This window comes from Apium graveolens, chromosome 10 (genome assembly GCF_009905375.1).
Source record: "Apium graveolens cultivar Ventura chromosome 10, ASM990537v1, whole genome shotgun sequence".
Classification (NCBI taxonomy): domain Eukaryota; kingdom Viridiplantae; phylum Streptophyta; class Magnoliopsida; order Apiales; family Apiaceae; genus Apium; species Apium graveolens.
In genome coordinates, this window is record NC_133656.1 from 65,223,469 (window position 1) to 65,247,183 (window position 23,715).

Sequence of the window (23,715 nt, forward strand, 5' to 3'; positions counted from 1 at the left end):
AGTTTTGTTTCTGAATACCCACTTTGTACCAACAACCGATCTATTCTTAGGTCTTGGCACTAAGGTCCAGACTTTGTTTCTTTCAAATTCATTCAACTCTTCCTGCATTGCTTGCACCCAATCAGCATCTTGAAGAGCTTCTTCCACTTTCTTTGGCTCAGACTGAGAGAGAAAAGAATTGTAAAGACATTCATTTGAAGTACCTGTTCTAGTTCTGACACCTGCCTCAGGATTTCCAATTATCAAATCAGGTGTATGTGATTTTGTCCACTTCCTTGTAGATGGAAGATTTTCTCTGGAACTGGATGCTCCCCCATGATTCATGCTGTCTTCGGTTTCATTTTCTGATGCTCCCCCTGAAACTATGCTCTCTGAGTTGGATCCTTCAGTATTTGGATTTTCAGTACTGTCAGTACTTGGCTTATCAGAACTTGACGAATCAGAATTTGAAGAGCCAGATGTATGTTCTGATGCTTCTTGAGATGTGATAATATCTTGAGTATGCTCCCCCTGCATTGGTGCATCTTCCTTTGACGTAGTCACCACAGTTTCAATAACATCAGAGTTTAATCCATCAGAATTTACAGTATCAGGACTTAGACTGTCAGGACTTGAGGTATCAGAATATGAATCTTCATTTTCAAATCTCAGCTGATCATGATCAATGCAATCTTCAAGTCCAGTGATCTTCTTGTCATCAAAAGAGACATTGATAGATTCCATGACCACTTTTGTTCTCAAATTATAGACTCTGAAGGCTTTTGTAGAAAGTGGATATCCAACAAAGATTCCCTCATCAGCTTTTAGATCAAACTTGGATAGCTGTTCAGGATGAGTCTTGAGAACAAAACACTTACATCCAAATACATGAAAGTATTTGAGATTTGGCTTCTTGTTCTTCACCATCTCATATGGTGTTTTTCCATGCTTGTTAATGAGTGTTGCATTTTGAGTAAAACAAGCAGTCTGCACAGCTTCAGCCCAGAAATAGGTTGGAAGCTTTGCTTCTTCAAGCATTGTTCGTGCAGCTTCAATGAGAGTTCTATTCTTCCTTTCAACAACTCCATTTTGCTGTGGAGTTCCAGGAGCAGAAAATTCCTGCTTTATTCCATGATTTTTGCAGAACTCTTCCATTATCAGATTCTTGAATTCAGTGTCATTATCACTCCTCAAAATTTTCACAGAATCTTTGATCAATTTATCCAAATGTTTGACATGATCAATCAGGATAGATGCAGTTTCACTTTTTGTGTGCAAGAAATACACCCATGTGTATCTGGTGAACTCATCTACTATGACCAACGCATATTTCTTCTTTGCAATAGACATGACATTCACTGGACCAAATAGATCAACATGAAGCAGATAATAAGGCTCAAGAATTGATGATTCAGTCTTGCTCTTGAACGAAGATTTTCTTTGTTTAGCCTTCTGACATGAGTCACAAAGACCATCAGGAACAAACACTGATTTTGGCAGTCCTCTCACAAGATCTTTCTTGATCAGTTCATTTATCTTGTTGAAGTTTAAATGAGAGAGTTTCTTGTGCCAATTCCAGCTTTCTTCAGTTGAGGCTCTACTCACTAAACAGATTGCAGAACCATCAGAACTTGTTGAAAGCTTAGCTTCATAAATGTTACCACGCCTGAATCCCTTCAGAACAATTTTTTCTTTAGATTTACTAACTATTTCACAATGTTCTGCAAAGAAATCAACATGATAACCTCTGTCACAGATTTGACTTATACTCAGTAAGTTGTGTTTAAGTCCTGAGACCAGAGCTACATCTTTAATGATGACATTCCCAAGATTGATATTGCCATATCCCAAAGTTTTTCCAATGTTGCCATCTCCATAAGAAACACTTGGGTCAGCTTTCTCCACAAAGTCTGATAGCAGGGCCTTATTTCCAGTCATATGTCCTGAACATCCACTGTCCAGAACTAAAATATTTTTCCTGTTGCCCTGCAATCAAAAAGACCACTAATTATTAGTTTTAAGGACCCAGACTTGCTTGGATCCTTTGGCCTTTTTAGGTTTGTTAACATTTGCAGCGGATTTAGCATCAGATTTTATGTTAACAGTTTTCTTATCAGAACTTATACTACGAGACTTTGAATCAGAACTTACACTAGAAGGAACAACAGAAACTTTCTTTAAAGAAGGTTTTATTTGATAATAATCATAGTACAAACTATGATATTCCTTACAAGTATAAATGGAATGCCATAAACTACCACAATGAAAACAAGGATCTTGTGGTTTGTATCTAACAGACTGACTCTTAACTCCTGATTTTGTAGATAAGGAGTTAATATTCTTATTCTTCCTGCAAAAAGAAGCCAGATGGTTAGAACTTCCACAGTTATGACACGCTTTCCTAGGAGCATCAGGAACAGATTTATAGTTATTGCTTTTATTCACACCTTCCTTTCCATTCCTGTTTTTCCTAGGTGATTTTACCTTGTTTGCATTCTTAACATCTTTCAGCTTATGCTTAAGCTGCTTCTTTGTCATTAAGCCTATGTTAACTTCAGCTGTCTTTTCCTGTTTTAGTTTGTCAGAAGCTAATTCCTTTTTAACTTCTGATTTCTCATTTTCAGATTTTTCAGTTACAAACTTAACAGGTTTTAACTTCGGCTTTTGCTTATCAACAGGCTTAATTTCTACAGTTCCTTTCTCATTTTTATTTTCTCCATAACCTAAGCCCTCTTTCCAGTTTCCACTGCTTAGCAAATTTTGAGTTGTTTTGCCAGAGTTAGTCCAAGTTCTGATAATCTCTCTCTCCTTTTCTAACTCAGTTTTTAGAGATTCATTCATTTTTAGCACTTCATCCCTAACATAAAAAGCATCATCTCTATCCTTCTGAGTTTGATGGAACATGACTAACTCTTTTTCTAAGAAATCATTTCTTTTCCTAAAAGCAAGATTTTCAGAAGTTAATCTTTCACATGTTAAAGTTTGATCTCTATAACTAACAAACATGGTTTTAAGATATCTTCTCAACTCATTAATATCATCAGTATGAAAAGCATAAGTAGTCTGAGGTACCTTTGTTTCAGCAGCTTCAGAACTGCTCTCAGAACTTGATTTATCAGCATTTGCCATCAATGCATAGTTCTCCTCACTTTCAGAGTCTGAGGTGTCTGTCCAGCTTTTCTGCTTTGTGACAAGAGCTTTGCCTTTGTAACTCTTGGTCTTCTTGCAATCAGGAGATATGTGGCCTTTCTCACCACAATTATAACATTTAACATTAGCGTAATCTCCTCTGTCAGACTTTCCTCCTCTTCCTTCAGATCTTCTGAAATTCTTCTTATCAGAACTTATGCCTTTCCTGGAAAACTTCTTTCCCTTCCTGAACTTCCTGTATGCAATCTTTGTGATTCCTTTCACCATAAGAGCACACAGCTTCATCATCTCCTCATCAGCATCAGTTTCAGGCAAGCTTTCAGAATCTGAGTCATCATCACTCTCAGAACTTGATGACTCAGTATCAGACTTTATGATAAGAGCTTTACCCTTGTCTTTCTTTGAGGAAGGTGGTTTGGGAGATTCCTCTTCAGCCTTGAGAGCAACTGTCCTTGACTTTCCTCCTTTCCTCTTGCTTCTTTGTTCCATCTCAAGTTCATGAGTCTTGAGCATTCCATAGATTTCATCAAGAGTTGTCTCATCAAGATTGTAGTTGTCTCTTATTGTTGTTGCCTTCAAATCCCAACATTCAGGAAGAGCTAACAGGAATTTAAGGTTTGTATCTTCAAGATCATACTCCTTATTAACCAATGACAAGTCATTCAAGAGTTTGACAAATCTATCATATACATCAGTCAATGACTCATTAGTCCTAGAGTCAAAGTGTTCATACTCTTGAGTGAGTATTGTCTTCCTGTTCTTCTTAACTGTTTCAGTTCCTTGACACCTTGTCTCCAGTGCATCCCATATCTCCTTAGCAGTCTTGCAGTTGATTATCCTGTTTGACATTACATTATCAATGGCACTATGCAATAAGTGTCGTACCTTGGCATCCTTAGCAATAGATGCTATATCTTCAGCAGTGTAATCACTCTTTTCCTTTGGTACGGTCTTTGCTGCTTCACCTGCAACTACAACAGCGAGCTTGGTAGGTTTGTGAGGCCCTTCCTTGATTCTATCAAGGTATTCTGGATCTGTTGCTTCCAGAAACATGGTCATCCTTACCTTCCATATGAGTTTCTCAATATGGGAACTCTGATAGTCTCATATCGACTCTGAGTTGATGTCTTTGATGATTCCTCAGTTTTGGTAGGCTTAGTTGGAGTTTCTGTGTCAGACATGATTGTGTTTGGATCTTTAACTGTATGTGTGTTAACAGAAGGCTCTGATACCACTTGTTAGGTCACACTTTCACTGTAGAGGGGGTGAATACAGTGTTTATTACAATCAAATCAAACTTCAAGAACTTATGTAACAGAAAACAAACTTTATTGAAACAATAAACTCTGTTACAATCTGGAACTGTTATCTCTCAGTGATGAACAAAATATCACGAGAGCTGCTAGGGTTACAGTAAATAATATTCTCGATAATGATAACACTTATAGTGTAAACCCTATGTCTGTGTTTATATACTACACAGTTACAAGATAATCGCTAATTGATATGGAATATAATTCTGCTTCCTAATATATATCAATCAGATATCTTCTATTCCAAGTATTCCATTCTTCACGGAATTCCTTCTTCATGCATATCTCTTCTTATGTTTATCTTGATCTTCTTAACTTCAATCAGCTACTGTCCTTATCTGATCGTCCTTCAGCACTTAAGTTCTGATATCTATCTCCTGATGCTTATCTCCTGATAACATAAGTACTGATATCCCTTAAGTTCTGACTTCCAGTATAAGTACTGATCAACAGTTAAGTACTGATTTATCATGTTCAAATAAGATCTGAAATCTAAACATAAAACATATTAGCCATGACATTATCAAATATATCTAACAGATTATATTATAAACCTTCTTCCATAACTACTGAAGTCAATTTGTTCTTATCTCATTGTCATCATAAACTAAATGCAGAAATCTGAAACTTCCCTCCCGACGACCTGCTATTGTATGCGAGACTTCTCCCTTTTTCTTAGAGAAAGATATGTGAGCAAGAGCATTCCATACCATTGATCCAATAGGCCGAAGGTAGTATTGAAATGATTCTAATCGTTCTTGAAGAAAGAGGAGGTGAAGTGCTTATTGCCCCTTTCCTAAATGATTATAAGGTATTAATTAAAAAGACATGATTCTTCTTCTGGAGTAATATATTTAATCTAATCTACCACTCTAAACTACAGATTCTTATCTTTTCTATTATATTAAGATATTTTAAGTCCGTAACTTTTTTTCAGGGTAGCGTAGATAGAATTATGCCACACATTGGTAGATGGAAAGGCCATTTTGTGACAACGCGGAGCAACAACTGCAGAAGCCGATACGGTTTTTTCACTTGAAATTGATAATAAAGGTCAACTAATTCAGGTGTTTTGTGCTCTTCATCTCCTTGCAGGTATATAGCTACTTGGTTTTTGCTTGTTTGATTCGTTCGGAAGAATGCTACAAACTTGCATAAGAAGTGAATTTGGGAATTGACACTTTGTTTGTTGTGTAAAAGTTCTCCCAAGTATTATGGTAATGGAAACAGAAAAAAGTAGTATGACTTCTTAGAAGTATTTCTTTGTCTAGGAAAGTCTTATATGGTGGCACAGTGCTCAATTTCCAACAAATTTTAGCAAGCTATTTTTGTTCAATTTGATAGGGTCTTATAATATTTGTTGCGTATAAAAAAAGCGCGCCAGTTTTGTTGGTCTGGCCATCAAAATTTTCAGTTGTCAACTTGTCGCACGTACTAAATTATCAGCCATGGATGCACTTAATCTCCATGTTAGAGCTTATCTAAGATAAATATTAATTTAACCAGTTACAAACAGTGAACGTACCGAGTGGCGAGTGAAATTAGCTCTGTTTCTAAAACAATATGCAGACATGCTAAAATTTTAGATTATTGATGAGTTTGGGATACTTAGGTTCCACTATTTTGTTTAATTCTGGGGGCTCTTGCATTGGGTGATAACTGATAAGTGTTCAGTTAATGCAGGCTCTAAATTGTAAAATTCTAGCTATAAATTTTATGTGGTGGGATTATGCATTAGTATTTTAGCATTATTGCATTACCAATCTATCTTTTCTCCGGTTCTTCTTTCAGAATATTCACATGAGATGACATATTAGAACCTTCTTTGTGTAGCTCGTAGCAATGTATTCTTCTGGTAAACTTTTGGTGCTTAAGTTCTCCTCCCTCGTCCCTCCTCGTGAACCAAACAGGCCGTCAATCGGCCACACTTAACTGCATGTTTGAAACCCCAAATCTGTCAAATTTGGGTGGTTTCTGTTTCCAGCTACTGAATGTGTTGTACGTTGCTGTATTATATTAGCAAGCAGGACATAGCTGGCCCTCACCCTAAACCGCTTACACAAATGGGGCACTGCAAAAAAGTAGAGGCACAAAAGAAAAAATTGGGGCTCAAACATACGGTAGACTCATGAACGACTTAAGTTGTTGGAAGAAGAAAATTTAAAATTTATAAATTTATATTTGGTTTGTGTAATTATGGGGCGCAAAATTTTGAGACACTCGGGGCTTGTGATTTGTCACGCTCAGCCCTCAACTAGGAGAAAAACTTTAACAAAAATAATACTACAACTTAAAATTTATTGTTCTATCCCCCAGCTATCCGGTGATTAGTTGTGTTCACTCTTGGTCATGTCAAAAACTTAGCCTGTTACTCCTTTAAAATTTATGAACATTTAGTTGGAATTCTATTCTTGTATTATATGTTGTATTTTATTGGAAGTATGGTTATGATGGGTGGTGGCCCTAAATGTCATTTGAGCTTAAAAATGATCATAAATGTCACTTCAAAACGGTACATAGTGTAACGTTTATGCAAAAGATATAAAACGGTATTTCGTGTAATGTTTTGGCATTTTAAATATTTTTTTATGCGCAAAACGGTAGATAAAATACCGTTTTGGTACAAAACGTTACATGATGTACCGTTTTAAGCCAAAACGTTACTTCAACTAACGTTTTGCACATTATAAAAAAATTAAAAAAAAAATAAAGTACCAAAACGGAACATCATGTACCGTTTGGCATTAAAAAAACAAAACGTAATACGAAGTACATTTTGGTCCATCTCTCAGTTATGAACATGTCCCCCAATTTGACAGTTTTTGGAGTTAACTTTTGAACACCAAAGAAAATTACTAATATAAATCATAAAGAAAATTACTAATATAAATCATAAAGAAAATTACCAAAATACTATAATTTGTGTAATAGTATTTATTTGCGAGACTGCAACAAGTTCTAAGCCCCGCTGCCGCAGTCTTTATTTGCGAGCCGGTAACAAGTTTCCCCTGAATTTTGAGACAAGTTCGACATATATATTTTGTTGAGATTTTTTATATTTAAGCGAGATGATATATGCGCAAAAGTACAAGCTCTCAGAAAAATTCATTTAAATTAATCAATAATTTATTAATTTCATTGATATTAAAAGTTTATTATACATATTACAGAAATTATAACATTGTGTATTGTGTTTGACCGAACCGCAAAATCTATTGATTATTCATAAATCAAACTAAGGAGCAGGGGCAAATACATCTAGATGAAAGTTAATCCCAATTTAGATCCCTGGTGGATAAGAATTTAAAAAATAATAATAAAAAAAATCTTGCAACTAACAAATCCAACCAAAGACAGGCCCCGAGGCATATTTACACAAATAAGAGAGGGGAGGGGATTATGGCAGATTTTTTCATGTTCTCATTGTTGTGAACATCAACTTCCAGGTTAACAGGAAGTTGAACAGTTAACAGGAAGTTGAACAGGTTCATCAACAATCTCCATCTCTAACTCTTTAGTATAAATATCATTAAATTCAAAAAAGAACGAATATGTAAGTTTAAAATTAATTACATGATTTGTATAGTATATATAACCTGAACTTTGGGAATCTTGGTCAAGCATCATTACTTTCACATTTGATGTATCAAATATCATAACAAAAAAATTTCCTTCACCAAAGTAGGTAAACAAAACTTTGTCAGTCTCGCTCAAACAATATTCTCGCACAAGATTTTCAAGGCCATACATCTTTCTCTCAGTTTTGGAACACGTTCCTTCATATCGACTTCCATTTCTCATGTAGAACTGGACTTTAGGTGGTAGCAGCTTCCCAAAGGCTCTCCAGAAATGTGTAGGAATTGGCTATCAAAGATCAAAGATTAATAAAGTACCAGCTTTTACATTTTACTAATATATGGATAAATTACTAAAGTGCACATAATTATAGGCTCTGTACAAGTGGATATGGCCGATAACACTGTAATCTACTTTTTTTTTACCTAAATATCAGAAACATAAAATAACCGACTCCGACAGGAAATAGTGTTCTTACAATTTCTCCATTTTGAAATACAGGATTGTTAAGAAATACCAGGAACTTCCATCCTATACCAGTCATTACATCTGAAAAAACATATCATTCATAAGACACTTTATTTTTATCATAATAGTCCAACAAGATTTTTATGAAGTTTATGTATAATACCTTGATCATAGAAAGTGCCGCGTGGAATTGTCCTATTCTTGAAGTATATAACCTCGCAGAGGTCATCCTTCAAACAATTCACAAAGAATTTTTCGTTGCCCTTATAAGAGTAAATCAAACTGGAACCGAACAAACCTCGACAATCAATGTTGAACTCTTTCATGTGACAGAGAGACTGTTCCGACTTCTTGAAATTCACATAGGTTTCATGTCCATTAGCAAGTACAAGAATTACTTTACGAGGAATATATTCTCGAAGACTATTGACAAAGTTATCGGTAGTTTCTGGAAATTGACAAATTTGTTTTCACATTAGTACTTTAAATCATATAATATCATTAAACTCTTCAGGTATGCAATAAGATCAAATGATAGTAGAATGCACATTAGCATAATATTAGTGAAATATACCATTTCACGAAGGTCTCTGTCATCACGTGGGAGAGTTACAAAGAACGATGGATTTTTCTCGCTAAAGTACCTAAGCTGATGTAATGTTGGATAAAGAGCACACATAATATGTAGATTTAAAAATTATGAATATACTATAGTACATTACAAGGATTGATAGTGAATGTTAGTTTACCATCTCTAAATCTTTCAAGGTTTGCATGTTTGCACTACGGAAATCAGTATTTCCACTCATATCTGCAATATAAATAGGCAATATAGCTCATATGAAATGACAATGATTGTATATCGGAGCTTCTGTAATACTATCATCTCCTAATACATCTAAAAAGTAGCAAGATTGTTCCGATGTTTACTTGCCAGAAAAATTGTACTAAATCAATTGTCAATTAAGTAACAAGAATGAGGAACACATTCGAATCATTATACCCATTGCAACAAACTAAACTTTGGAAATATGTTTATGGTATCACGACTGAAAAAACAGAGTAGAATAACAAGTATTTACTATTACTAAAGGCCATTGTATTTACCATTACTAAATTATCAAAATTCTACACCGAGTATAACACCAAGTACTGTACAATTACAGCAGAGTATCGCATATCAAATGACTTGGTCATGACTTTAAACAAAATAAAAAACTACAATTGTGAATTCATATATCGAATTCTACATACCTTGATGTTTACTATTACTAAAATTAAACATCAATTTTCTCCGCTTCTCACATTGTGCCGATCAGATTAAGTCTTTACATGCATCAATTAAGATCAATACAACTTGAATTACATTCTCAATGATCATACAGATCAGACCAGATAAGTTAGATAAACTACTATAACAACCGATTGGGAGAAATTGAAGCATACAACCGAAATTCAAATTAAAGAAACAGTAACAGAGGATTGAGGAATTAGTACCGTAATGTAGATTATCTAAGGATTGAGCTTGGTATGAGGATTGATAGACCTTCTACCCCGGGGATTTGAGCAGGAATCGAGATGGTCATATATCTGCATGCAACCCCTTTTGTACATTAGACAGAAATAATAAATTCAACTACTTTTGACCTATATTCTTTTTATGAATCAATAAATAAATTTGTATTGTATGACTAAACAATTTTAAAATAATTTAATTTAATTACGTAATAAATCAAATGAGATATGTTGAAAATATTTGAATTTTACATAATTATTAGAATAAATTTAAAAACATAATTATTTGAATTTAATTATTTGTTTATTGAGTTGTGGACGGAATGTTGTGTTAGCGGAGAAAAAAATAGTGATTACTAATATTATAATTATAATATATTATATCATTTTTGAATATAATACGTAAATTTTTACAACTTTAAAAGTTAAGACTTTAGCATTTTTTTAAGTAAGACTTTGGCATTTTTCATAATATACTTAAAAATATATAAGTTATGGACGAATTTTTTGTGTTAGCGGACAAAAAAAATATTTATTGTATTTTTTAAAAAGGTATTTTAATTAAAAAAAATATATACTCAGTTTTGTTGTAAAAATTATTAAAATATTGACTACTAAAAACGTAAAAGAGAAATGTTAAAATATGAGTTAAGAGACTTTTAATTGGTTAAATGTGAGAGAAAGAAAACTAAAATAAAATATTGAGATTTAAAATTAAACTATAATATCAATTTTATATTTCAAAATAAACGGAACCTAAATAAATGTAATAAATAAATTAAATAAAACTAGAAGATAACCGTTTATGTTATAAAAATTATAAATTTCGAGAAAAAAATTCAAAATTGAAGAAATATGGAGCGCGCCTAGCGCGGGCAAGATAACTAGTTTACACAAATAAGAGAGGGGATGGGGTTATGGCAGATTTTGCAATGTTGATCAAAATTCAGAAACATAAAATTAAGAATAAAATAGAACACATATCTGATATGCAGTTTAGTTACACAGTGAAAAAAGTTGATTTATTTGTGTTCAGAAAAAGAACACTGAGCAATTACAAACAGTACATAACATAATCAAACCAACAAACTGGCCATCATAGTCGCTTCCTTGGAACTCTCCTCGGCGTCTTATGAACGTGATCTTTCTCGTGGTGCAGGTGAACGAGATCGGGGTGGAGGTGAACGAGAACGACTGCAATGATAGATATATTACTTACTATAACTTTGGAATTCTGAATCACTTACAATAATCTGAATGAAAGCTTTTGGAATTCTATAAAAGTTGCATATAATTATTTTTTCTCTAATAGCAGGAAATAAAATATGATATACACACCAGGCAACTGGCAAACATGACCATAGAAAGTCGAAATATCACTGCTTTGCCTTCTGTGCCAACTACATTCTATTCGATCTTTAATAGAATCTGATTCAAACTACATAGTTGCCTTCTAAAACTAAGCTTCAAATTCTCATTTTCATTTTTCAGAAGAAATGCATCAAAATTTAATCAGCTGATCGACCAAGAAGTTACTCCAATTTCCTGCTTAAAACTTTGTATCTAAATTCAAAAATACATAAAAGATACCCCATCATTTCTTTACAGTTTTATCCATGTTTGGCACACTTTAAGGTGTACATAAAGTATAGCTCCTTTATTTATTTCTAAATTTTCCTTTTTCGAATAAAAATTTAAACATTTAATTTTAATTAGAAGAAAAAAAATTAAATAATTTATGGAATTATACTTTATGGGAGTCTTAAAATGTGTGTCGAGCCCTCTGTCCCCAGTGTAAAGAACATGAGGGAGAGAGGGAGTATCATTATTACCTTTGGTATCTCTCATCGGCTGGGCTTTCCCCTCTTCCATACTCTGGACTTCTCCTAGATTCAAATCTCGAGTTTGGCTTGGATCCATGCCTTTCAGTAGCAATGACATAAAAATATAGTTAGCAGATTCAACAAGAAGTTACTCTAAACATTCCTCTACTTAACATACAAATTCCAAAATACATGAAAGAGATTTACTAATACCCTTGGTATTTCTCAGCTGCTGGGCTTTCCGCTCTGCCATAGTCTGGACTTCTCCTAGATTCAAGTCTAGAGTTTGGCTTGGATCCATGCCCATAGTCAGGGCTATCTCTATCCCTGTGATATGGACTTGGTGATCGTCCACGACCATTTCCTCTTTTATCAGGTGAAAAATCACGGCCTCTTCTCTCAGGGCTGTGCCCATTTCTTCTTTCATCGTCATCTCTAATAGCATATTCCACTGATATAACACGATCCATAAACTTGCTGAAATCAAAATCAATGATTTTGTTTCAATTAGGATGCAAAAAATGTCCAGTAAATGAAACAAGGATAAAGTAAACATTAATCTCAACTAAATAATTAACATTAAGGCTTTATTTCTGGAAATTCAGAGAACTCCAAAGACGCCATTGGTCACTTGGTGGTTCCGCCACTGCGTGTCATCACGCCTGAACGAATATTTTTTAATATAGAATGAAGTGTCCAAGATTCTTTAGACCCCACTTCACGGTAAAGATTTCAAGAAACCACGATCAAGTGATAAAGAATGCAAGCTTAGGACTTTATATTATGGAGTCTGCATTACTTATCCTTGCACTATATAAAAACTTGCAAGAATGTAACAAGCAAAAACTATAATGATAGGAACAAACCTCATGTTGGTTGCCTCCAGCGCTCTAGTGGCTTCTTCTTCTGATTCAAACTGTATAAATGCAAAATTTCTTCTGATCCTAATATTTAAAATTTTGCCATGCAGATCAAAGTGCCTCTCCAGATCCCTTGTCCTGGTATGGACAGGATCAAAGTTGATGACAAACAAGGTTTTTGTGGGTTTTGTATTGACTGGTCTTTTAGAAATGTCGGTCCTTCTGTCTCCACGTTCTTGCTGCAGAAATAATAACAAATTGTTCAGTTTGTCCTGTAAGACATGACCATAGAGAACCAAATGAAAAGCTTTTGCTACTATGTCTTTTAAGACAATTTTTTTTACGATTGAAACTGGCACCAGTTTAACAAGAAGAACAATTAAATAATACAGTTTGGTCTTCGATTCGGAGTCCTAAAGCAATACCTTGGTCCATTCAACACGAAGTCTGCGCCCCTTCCTTCCAAACTCTGTGTGGTCAAGTCTTCGAATCGCATCCTCAGCATCTCGTTCATCTTCCATGTAGACAAAAGCAAATCCTGTGAAGTTAAAGCTTTAGACAACTGAACAAATTGAATCATATGATATATCAATTATCAAATAAATCTATACATCCTAGAAAAAAAACCTGTAAAATCACTTAAGAAAGCAAAAGATGTCGATTATCCCAGCTTATAATAAACCCACACCACCCAGAAAGTTGAGAAAAAAATATAACATATCACAGAAATATGAATTTTCGTGGGGCATAAGCATAAAACCTGGCTAGTAGCTTCTGTCATGATTATGATTTCTATGGCAACATATGTCAGAAATTGAAGACTGGGCAAAAGTCATGAATTTAAAAAGCAATGTTACTCAGGGATATGTAGGATGTTGATGCCATGACAGATCAGAAAATTCTTCTTGAAAAACACAAGAAGATGCCAGAAAGGCACCAGCCAGAAAAGATAATATAATGGCCCATCCATCCGGAAAGATTATGGAAACATCAAGTAATCCTGCGTCAAAAAAATTGTTGAGTACAGGGGAGTTTTAGCTACAATACTTCACTAAAAGGAATATAATACATACATGACATATTCATAACAGTTTCAATGCCATTTTGAAACTTTTTAATTTTAGGTCAATTTTCAGATTTGTTGAGTTAAATCTGCTTGGGGTCAAGCTTCAATGTCTTACCAGATGCTTGGGGGCAGTGTTGTTAAACGCGAGATGCGCACTGAAGCGCAAAGGCTTCCTCGAGCATAAGCGAGAAGCGCAACGCGAGAAGCAAAAATCTATAACAATAAATTGAACATGTAATGAGCAAATTAGATTGCCATAGAATATGTTAATAATATCCAGATTCAAGTTTAGGGCAAAAACATGAAGTCTTTGTAATAAAATAAATATAGAGGATCAACTAAAAGTTCCATAAAGTAGTCCTGGACTTCTTAATAGTTAATAACTTGACAAAAACTAAGAATCATCATTAACATAAACTAAAAATCATCATCATCATCATCAGGCTCTTCATCTTCTTGAAGATTTGAAATCTTCATCTTCACTGCCATGCTCAAGATTTTTATCCCCCTCTTCGAATTCAATTTCATCTTCATCGTCTTCACTTTCATCAACTAAACGCCTTTTAGATGATGATTCAATGGTTTTTTTTCCATTTTTGTTTCCACGAGAGGTATTTGACCTATGGTAATCATAATATACATATGTAATAGGTACAAAATACTTAAATAATAAATATGTAAATTAATTACTTAAAGTATTAATTATCAATTTTTTTAATTATTTTACCTAGAATTATAACGAGGCTCTGCTGCTCCAGAAGCTTTAGCTAAGTTAACCCATCTTCTTTGGAAAAAACATAGTCATCATCTTCTTCGTCGCTTTCTCCGTCAACCTTACCAACCAGCCATTCGTTGCTATCATCAATCTCATTTAACAAGATGGGATCATTTTTATCACGAAGTTCATATCTACGCCTTAAAGCTCTATTGTATTTAACGAACACCAAATCATTCAACTTTTGTTGTGCAAGTCGATTTCGTTTTTTGCTGTGAAGCTACAAACAAAGTTTAATAAAATTATAAGTTATTTATAGTCTATACTGATTTCGGATGGTGGCTGGTGGTTTATATAGAGTTAAAAGGTTACTTACATGCTCAAATACACTCCAATTTCTCTCGCATCCGGATGAACTACAAGTTAAGCCAAGAATTCGAATGGCAAAGTTTTGCAATTCGGGAGTATGTTTGCCGTAAGAACTCCACCAGGCAGCTAGACAAGAAATAAAGGATATGAATAATCGTACAATTAAAAGTGATTGTTTTGTTTTTGTAAGTTACTAGGTATCTTTTAAATTTTACCAGGAGATTTTTGTGATCTTTGTCGAACAGCCATTGGTAAGCCAAAAAAACCTTCTGCTCTCTTATATAATTCCAATTGATCTCCAATCTTGTCTTGCAAGTCAACATCTACCATTCTCTCGATGCACTTGTACAAACCTAATGATACTTCTCCATCATTCTCAATGTTTGGATTTTTGTAGTAGTAGTCCGGATTGAGATAATATGCAGCTGCGTGCAAAGGTTGATGGAGTTGCACATCCCACCTCTTATCAATGATTTCAAAGAAACTCTTATATTTCTCGGTATTATGTTCAAAAGACCGCGCAATCGTTTCTTTGGCCCTATCCATAGCTTCATAAATGTAACCCATGGGTGGTCTTTTTTCACCGTCAACCAATCGAAGGACCTTCACAAGAAGGCCTGCTACCTTAAAAGAACAAACAATAGTGTTCCAGAAACTTGCTTGGTTAACAAAACAAACAATCTTACGTCCAACAGGATCCTTGGCGTAGTTGCTTTTTAGCCATTTTTCTGATAAGAACATATTCCGGATATTAATTTTCTGTTTGTTAATCCTGGACAAGGTCAAAAAAGCTGTGGCAAATCGTGTCTTTGCTGGCCTCAATAACTCCCTCTGACCAGTATGTTCTCTTAGCAAATTCACCATTGTCGGCTTTGTATAAATAAATGAATTCAACTACATAGCCTTCTTGATGCATTTGTTCAGCCTCTGAATACCAAAAAGATCCTCCAACATGAGATCAATGCAGTGGGCAGCACATGGTGTCCAGAATAAGTGTGGATATCGGATCATCAACATTCTTCCAGCGGCTTTATTATTTGAGGAGTTGTCCGTAACAACTTGAACTACATTTTTTGGACCAATCATCTCCACATACTTAGATATTACTTCAAATAGCATATCTGCTGTTTTTGTAACAGCAGATGCATCAATTGATTTAAGAAAAAAGCTGCCCCGAGGAGTGTTGACTAAAAAGTTTAAAAGAGTTCTATGTTTTCGATCTTCCCAGCCATCACACATCAAAGAACAACCATGGGTAACGCACTCTGCTTCATGTGCTTTCATCAATTGTTTTGCATCTTCAACTTCTTCTTTTAAGAGTGGAACCCTAACCTCATGATAGCTAGGTGGTTTCATTCCTGGTCCGTATTGCCCTTGAGCTTCCACGTAAACATCAAAACTTGGATGGTTAACTTGGATAGTTAACCGCATTAAAAGGGATGCCAGCATCGTACATCCATTTTGCAAATGCTTTGCAAGCTCTTTTCCTCAACTCTTTTTTTGCCCCTTCATCTATTTGCTGCTGCTTCCCTTTTCTTTTTCTCACTGCAGTTTCAGGGTCTGGAGTCAAGTAAACATCCATGGGACCTATCATCTTTGGTGGCTTGCGTAAAAATGTAGTTGTACTGCCACACACAGACGCTTGAGGATGCATTAACACTACATCATCATCATCATAATCCTCCACTTCAAACTCATTCAAATCAACAACTTCTTTTGCTTTCTTTTTTGCATCCATGAAATCTTGAACTTCCTTTCGCACTTCTTATAGTACTTTGGTGCAACTCTTGGCATTTCGTTTCCCTCCGATAAGATGTTCCTTCATTCTAAACACTCCACCAGATGTTTCCTTTCCACAAAAATTACATCTAAGCTTAACTGAACTACCTTCAGTCACTTCCCGCGCATATTTCCATGCCACGTCTTTTTTATCAGCCATCTATAGATCGTGTCTATAGATATGTAAGAAAGAAGATGAGAAATCAGGACTCAGTATGTGTGTGTGCGTGTATATGCGTGTATATGCGTGTATGTGTGTGTATATACAAGAATCAGTACTATATACTAAGAAATCAGGACTCAGTATGTGTGTGTATGTGTGTGTATATGCGTGTATATATATGTAAGAAAGAAGATGATTACCAGAGCGGAGATAAACCAGCACAGATCTCTTACAATCGCTGTGTGTATTGTTTGTATCGTTAAGGTCGGTCTCTTTTAGGGTTTTTATTACCCTTTTCCTTAAAAAAAGACCCAGTCAAAGGCCCAGTCAACAGCCCAGTCAAAGGCCCAGTCAATAATTTAAAAAGCGCGCTTTTTTTGCGATTCATGCATCTCGCTTAAGCGCAAGAAGCGCACCAAAAAGCGCGCTTCGGGAAACTTGCATCGCATAATTGAATCGAAGCGCTTCAGCCTCGCATCGCGTCGCTTCTCGCTTAAGCGAGCGCTTAAGCACGCTTTTAACAACACTGCTTGGGGGAAGCACTTATAGACGAGGTAAACACCCCAAAATGTATGTTAATATACGACCAATCTCCTATCTTATGAAAGTATTCAGACTCAAAAAAATCAAGAAGCACAAGTAAATAACATAGTAGATATTCAACTACAGTTCACACAAGTTTCTGATACAACATTCTATGTACACAGGTAACTGCAGATAACAAACAAGTAATGAAAGTAAAAGTTCTACGAAAATTCTACTACCATCGGACAGTAGCAAAAATATGTTTGCACCTCATGCAAGACATAAAGCAGAATAACAAAGGCGATTAAATACGTTTTTAAAAAAATCTACTAAAGGGGTTATGCAGATGTACTGGTTTACCTATGGCAATGTAGATCTCCATACCAAAACAAATAAGAATAGATATGTTAAATTAAGCAAATTCATCTAATTTCACTAGACATACGCACAAAACCTTTCAACTGAAATATCATTGATACCTGACTTCACATCAACTCTTTCAACCTTCCCATATCTTTTAAATAGGCGCTCCAGCTCTGATGGGCGTGCATCATATTCAAGGTTTCCGCAAAATATTGGCTTCATCTTATCTCCTTCAACTGGTCTTATTCAAGCCTACATGTAACATGGTGATCAGACTTCGTAGAGTATTAAAAATAGTAAATTAAAATCATTTAACTATTTATTATTGCGGAAGGTCCTACTTTTAAACGTCATGAAAAACTATGACTATAATCTAGGCAAGTTATTTCTTTAGGATCTGATGCACGAGTAGACACGTAAGAATTACAAAAAAAAAAATCAGTATGTTTTTTGGTAATATCAATCATCGTGATACACATACCCTTGGTTTGCCCATATATGTATGTGCATGGTGGTTAAAATATGAGGTAACTTTTATTTAGCTCCATAATAGGTCGAGAGTATTTTCAAGTATTTTTAAATAAAGGTTGAGTTATTTCTCATTCTTTTAATTTGAGAAAAATCAATGTGTATATTATATAGTATATAACTACATAAAATATAGCAACCATCACCACTCAACCTTTATTTTGAATTGAAAATTAACACTAAAAATTTGATTACTGCACTTCCTAATTTGTTGTAGCAATATGAAGACCAAAAATAAGGTAAGTATTGATGAAGAACTGGGAGAGTACTTGGCTACACACCTACAAATCTCATATAATTTTGTTCTCTTGTTTATTTATCTTATGAGTGTTCCCTTATGGTCTTCATTTGAGGAAAACTCGTAAAAGTTTTGAAGCTTTTGCATGTTCACAATAGATAAGGGTAACAATGTCTAGAGTTGAAAAAAATGATCATCCAGATTATATAAGAAGAAACAAAGTTAAGGTGAAACTTTGAAGTTCTATTTCTCTGAATACTAATAAATTTGTTAAATAGTAGCCAAAAAACAAAATAACTGATCCTATATCATCTTCAATTATTTCTAAATATTTATCAGAAGATCTTTTATAACATGTTACACTCCGTGAATGTATCCATGTTTATCTAAATGCAAGGGCTTGTTCATTAAATGAGTTTTCCAGTATTCATATTTAACTAAAAATTACAGTGACTCTCTTAACTTATCTTTAGTCACAAAACTTAAAGGTGAACTAGATGAAAACTTTCATATCCATTTAAGGTAAGAATCAAATTAGGACACTTATGTGCAGAAAGAGATCTACAAAATATAGCAGCTTCTTTTCTTGCTCAATTATATTAAAGAATGCAGATTCAAGTTCAGTTTACACTCCAACTCAATCCAGAAGTCAGTAGCCATCAATTTTATCTAAAATAAATATATTTGCATTGCCTTTGCAAAAAATAGTCACAACTCACAGTTCTAAATCAGCCAATCTGCAATTTAAAATTTAGGCTATTCATTAACTTAAACATATATAAACATGTTACTAACAGTGCTACAATGGGAATGTCATTTATAAATTAAAAATCCCAAATCATACCTTTTAAAAGCACCTCAATACGCAAAAGATAAGCTCAATAACAGATATTAGATCAAAGCCTATGCCAAACATAAAATAATTCATCATTAATTTATAATAGCTGAACTGATAATACTAACAATTATATTGTGGGCAAGGCAGTTATAATTTAAAATCTGACTTAACCTCCTAATATCACTTCCATATCGAGGAAAAAAACAGAACAACAAATACAAAACCAAAGCTAAGCCTAAGCCAATCACAAGAGCAAAAAAAAACCACACCAAATATTCAATCAGTACTTTTTTTGTATATAGTTCTAACCAATAATACAACAAAATGGTAGCATTAGAATTTATAAGACGCATAAAAAAACAAAGATTAAAATCAAGAAATATGAAACAATAAAAAAGCATATATTCATACATAACAAATAAATATTAACATATGTTAAATTTAATATACCTTAGTTTGGGAGGAGAACAAAAGACTGGAAGTGTGTTGAACTGAGAAGCTACAAGGAGAGACAAGAACAAGGTTAGATCTGACATATACACATAATTAGGATATAATACATGGAGCAGGGGCTTTTTACCAAAACCCTAGAAATTGAACAAGACGGAAGAGAGTTTAGGTCAGTTGCTCACTTTCGGACAGATCTGGACTTTAAACTCCTCATAAAACGTTGTCGCTTTTCAAATTGTGACCATTAATATTTCGGTCTCATATATTTAAAATGGAAAAATTGCAGTTTATAACTCTCAATTTTTACTCAAATTCAATATTATATATCTATTTTCATAAATTACAATTTGTTATCCCTAATTTTCAATTCGTATGCAACATGCATCCCTAAACACTTACAACTAAAATAATAGGGGGTAAAACAGTAATTTTAATATAAAATATAATTAAATTTTTATTTATAATTAGAAAAAAGCTAAAAGTATTTATTTTAACAAATTCTCCCCCTTAAATACACACAAAAATAATAATAACGTCAAATAATTATGCAACGTGTTTATTACTAAAATTTATTATACGATTAAAATTAAAGTTTAAATATACATTTTAAAAAATTAATTTATGTGGAATTTTAAACTTTTGGAATCATCACATAAAATAAAAATGTAATTCAAACTATTAGTATGACGCAGAAATTCAAAAATATGAAATATATATATAATTCAATTTTTTAATATAATTCAAAATATGTAAAATATATGTTAATTAATTTTTAAAGCTGAAATTCCTATTTTTCCCCTGTCTTATAAACGAAATTAGGCAAAAGGGGTGTTATTTGTATCGGGTTTCAAAAAAAAAAAAGACGCAAACTGCAATTTCTGAAAATAGGTCTATAATATTGAATTTGGGCACAAGTTGAGGGATACAAAATGCAATTCTCTCGTTAATATTTATGTTTAGAACACCAATTAAAATTCACCAAACTTATTTTAGTTAGTGCTTATTGTGTATAGTTGTGCATACATTAGAAAAACTGGTAATATTTTTTATTTATATTAATTTTAATTCGGGTGATGGTCATATTTACTCCAAAATAAAATAAATTTGCCTAAAATACCTGAAATTAATAACATGGCTGTATTTTCTCGGATGATATGTTGTTTCGTCTCTCACATCCATATATATGGCAGATGGCCGGCGATATATTGGATCTACTTTCTTCAAAAAAGATTCCAGAAAGTGTAAAATGCACAATCATATTATAAGTTACAATATTTAGTGTTAGATATATTTGTGATGTCATGTCTAATAGTGATTTGTGTTTAGTTTTCAGATCTTAACTAACAGGACAAATCAGGACTTAACTGGAAATCTGTACTTATACTGAAGTCAGAATTTAGGATATCAGAACTTAAGATATCAGAAGATATTTATCAGAAGATAATATCAGAACTTAAGAAGACGTTAAGATAAGGTAAGCGGCTGATTGAAGGAAAGAAGATCAAGACTAAAACAAGAAGAGATATGCATGAAGAAGAATTATATGAAGAATAGAAGACTTGGAAGAAAAGATAACTAATTGATATATTTTAGGATGCAGACTTATATTCGATATCAATTAGAAGTTTATCTTGTAATTGTGTGTCTATATAAACACATCATAGGGTTTACACTATATGTGTTATCTTAATCGAGAATATTATTCATTATAACACTAGCAGCTCTCGTGATATTTGTTCATCATTGAGAGATAACGGTTCCATTGTAATACTGTTTTATTAATAATATTATTCTGTGTTTCATACTTGTGTTCTTAATTCGATTTGATTGTAGTATACACTGTATTCAACCCCCTTCTATAGTGTGTGTGACCTAACAAGTGGTATCAGAGCCAATCTATTAACACATATACAGTAAAGATCCAAAAGAATCATGTCTGAAGAAGAGAAAACTCCAACCAAGCCCACCAAAACTGAAGAAACTCCAAAGACTCAAATCCATAATCGATATGAGACCATTAGGGTCCCATACTGAAACCTTCTGAGTATCCCATATGGAAAGCGAGGATGACTATGTTTCTGGAAGCTACAGATCCTGAATACCTTGACATAATTAATGAAGGACCACATAAGCTAACCAAGCTCTCTGTTGTAGTTGCAGATCAGCCAGCACAGACTGTACCAAAGGAGAAAAGTGAATATACAGCTGAAGATATCTCATCTATTGCCAAGGATGCAAAGGTAAGGCATTTGTTGCATAGTGCCATTGATAATGTCATGTCAAACAGGGTAATTAAATGCAAGACTGCAAAGGAGATATGGGATGCCTTGGAGACACGATGCCAGGGAACTGATGCAATTGAGAAGAACAGGAGGACTATACTCACTCAAGAGTATGAGCACTTTGACTCAAAACCTGATGAATCATTAACTGGTTTATATGACAGATTTGTCAAACTCTTGAATGATCTGTCACTGGCGGATACGGAATATGATCTTGAAGATACTAATCTTAAATTCCTTTTAGCTCTTCCTGAAAGTTGGGATTTGAAGGCAACTACAATAAGAAACAACTATGCTCTTGATGAAACTACTCTTGATGAAATTTATGGTATGCTAAAAACTCATGAACTTGAGATGGATCAAAGAAGCAAGAGGCATGGGAGAAAGTCAAGAACAGTTGCTCTTAAGGCCGAGGAGGAATCCCCCAAAGTGGTTGCCTCAAAGAAAGGCAAAGGAAATGCTCTCATCACAAAGTCTGATACTGAGTCATCAAGTTCTGATAGTGATGAGGATTCAGAAACTGAAAGTCTATCTGAGATGGATGCTGATGAAGAGATGATGAAATTGTGTGCTCTCATGGTGAAGGGCATCACAAAGATAGCCTACAGGAAATTCAGAAAGGGAAGGAAGTTTTCCAGAAAAAGTGGAAATTCTGATAAGAAGGGATTCAGAAAATCTGAAGGCAACGCAAGAAAGTCTGACAAAGGAGATTACTCAAATATTAAATGCTACAATTATGGTGAGAAAGACCACATATCTCCTGATTGCAAGAAAGGAAAAAGTGATAAAGGCAAGGCACTTTTCATAAAGAAGAAAAGCTGGACAGACACTTCAGATTCTGAAAATGAGGTGAACTATGCCTTGATGGCATATGCTGATAGCAGTTCTGAAGCTGCTAAGTTAAAGGTACCTCAAACAACTTATGCTTTTCATATTGATGATATTACTGAGTTGAGATTTTATTGTTAGGTCACACACACACTGTAGAGGGGGTGAATACAGTGTATAGTACACTCAAATCGATCTTTAAAAACTTAAGTAACAGAAAACAAACTTTATTGAAACAATAAACTCTGTTACAGTATGGAACTGTTACCTCTCAGTGATGAACAAATATCATGAGAGCTGCTAGGGTTACAATGAATAATCTTCTCTAATAATGATAACACTTATAGTGTAAACCCTATGTCTGTGTTTATATACTACACAGTTACAAGATAATCGCTAATTGATATGGAATATAATTCTGCTTCCTAAAATATATCAATCAGATATCTTTTCTTCCAAGTATTCCATTCTTTACAGAATTCCTTCTTCATGCATATCTCTTCTTATGTTTATCTTGATCTTCTTTCCTTTAATCAGCTACTGTCCTTATCTGATCGTCCTTCAGCACTTAAGTTCTGATATCTATCTTCTGATGATTATCTCCTGATAACATAAGTACTGATATCCTTAATTCCTGACTTCCAGTATAAGTACTGATCAACAGTTAAGTACTGATTTATCCTGTTCAAGTAAGATCTGAAAGCTAAACATAAAACATATTAGCCATGACATTATCAAATATATCTAACAATCTCCCCCAACTTGTAAATTAACATAATATACAAGTTTAACAGATATTTGATGATGTCAAAAACATTAAGTACAAATGCATGAGAATTAGACTAGATAACTACAACTTACAGTCCTCAAAGCTTTTACCAATTTCA

General features: G+C 34.0%; 1 protein-coding gene across 12 annotated transcripts; it reads right to left on the minus strand.

Annotated features, from left to right (window-relative positions):
• Positions 1-10,936: 10,936 nt before the first annotated feature.
• LOC141692245 (serine/arginine-rich splicing factor RS40-like) lies at positions 10,937-19,979 on the minus strand. 12 transcript variants are annotated; one of them, XM_074496980.1, is made up of 13 exons: positions 19,849-19,934; positions 19,719-19,767; positions 19,275-19,333; positions 15,050-17,916; positions 14,842-14,960; positions 14,478-14,745; positions 13,866-14,370; positions 13,542-13,684; positions 13,110-13,222; positions 12,691-12,923; positions 12,038-12,301; positions 11,834-11,923; positions 10,937-11,195 (listed from the first exon to the last, which is right to left on the minus strand). In XM_074496980.1, exons 8-13 carry the CDS (start codon positions 13,567-13,569, stop codon positions 11,132-11,134), a joined length of 792 nt encoding a protein of 263 aa, XP_074353081.1. In that variant the 5' UTR covers positions 13,570-13,684; positions 13,866-14,370; positions 14,478-14,745; positions 14,842-14,960; positions 15,050-17,916; positions 19,275-19,333; positions 19,719-19,767; positions 19,849-19,934; the 3' UTR covers positions 10,937-11,131. The 12 variants fall into 12 exon arrangements, 11 of the variants coding, with proteins under 11 accessions (XP_074353081.1, XP_074353082.1, XP_074353083.1 ...); XM_074496981.1 differs by lacking the exons at positions 14,478-14,745; positions 14,842-14,960 and having other exon boundaries at positions 13,866-13,963; positions 17,781-17,916; XM_074496982.1 differs by lacking the exons at positions 13,866-14,370; positions 14,478-14,745; positions 14,842-14,960 and having other exon boundaries at positions 17,781-17,916.
• Between the last annotated feature and the right edge of the window lie 3,736 nt (positions 19,980-23,715).

What these genes read in the sequence shown, in the direction of transcription:
- LOC141692245 (XM_074496972.1), bottom strand. Translation starts at nt 15,698, where the DNA reads ATGGTGAATTTGCTAAGAGAACATACTGGTCAGAGGGAGTTATTGAGG. An exon ending in AAGATCACAAAAATCTCCTG is followed by an intron (nt 14,961 to 15,049) that starts GTAAAATTTAAA and finishes TTTCTTGTCTAG; the next exon opens with CTGCCTGGTGGAGTTCTTAC. An exon ending in ATTGGAGTGTATTTGAGCAT is followed by an intron (nt 14,746 to 14,841) that starts GTAAGTAACCTT and finishes CTTTGTTTGTAG; the next exon opens with CTTCACAGCAAAAAACGAAA.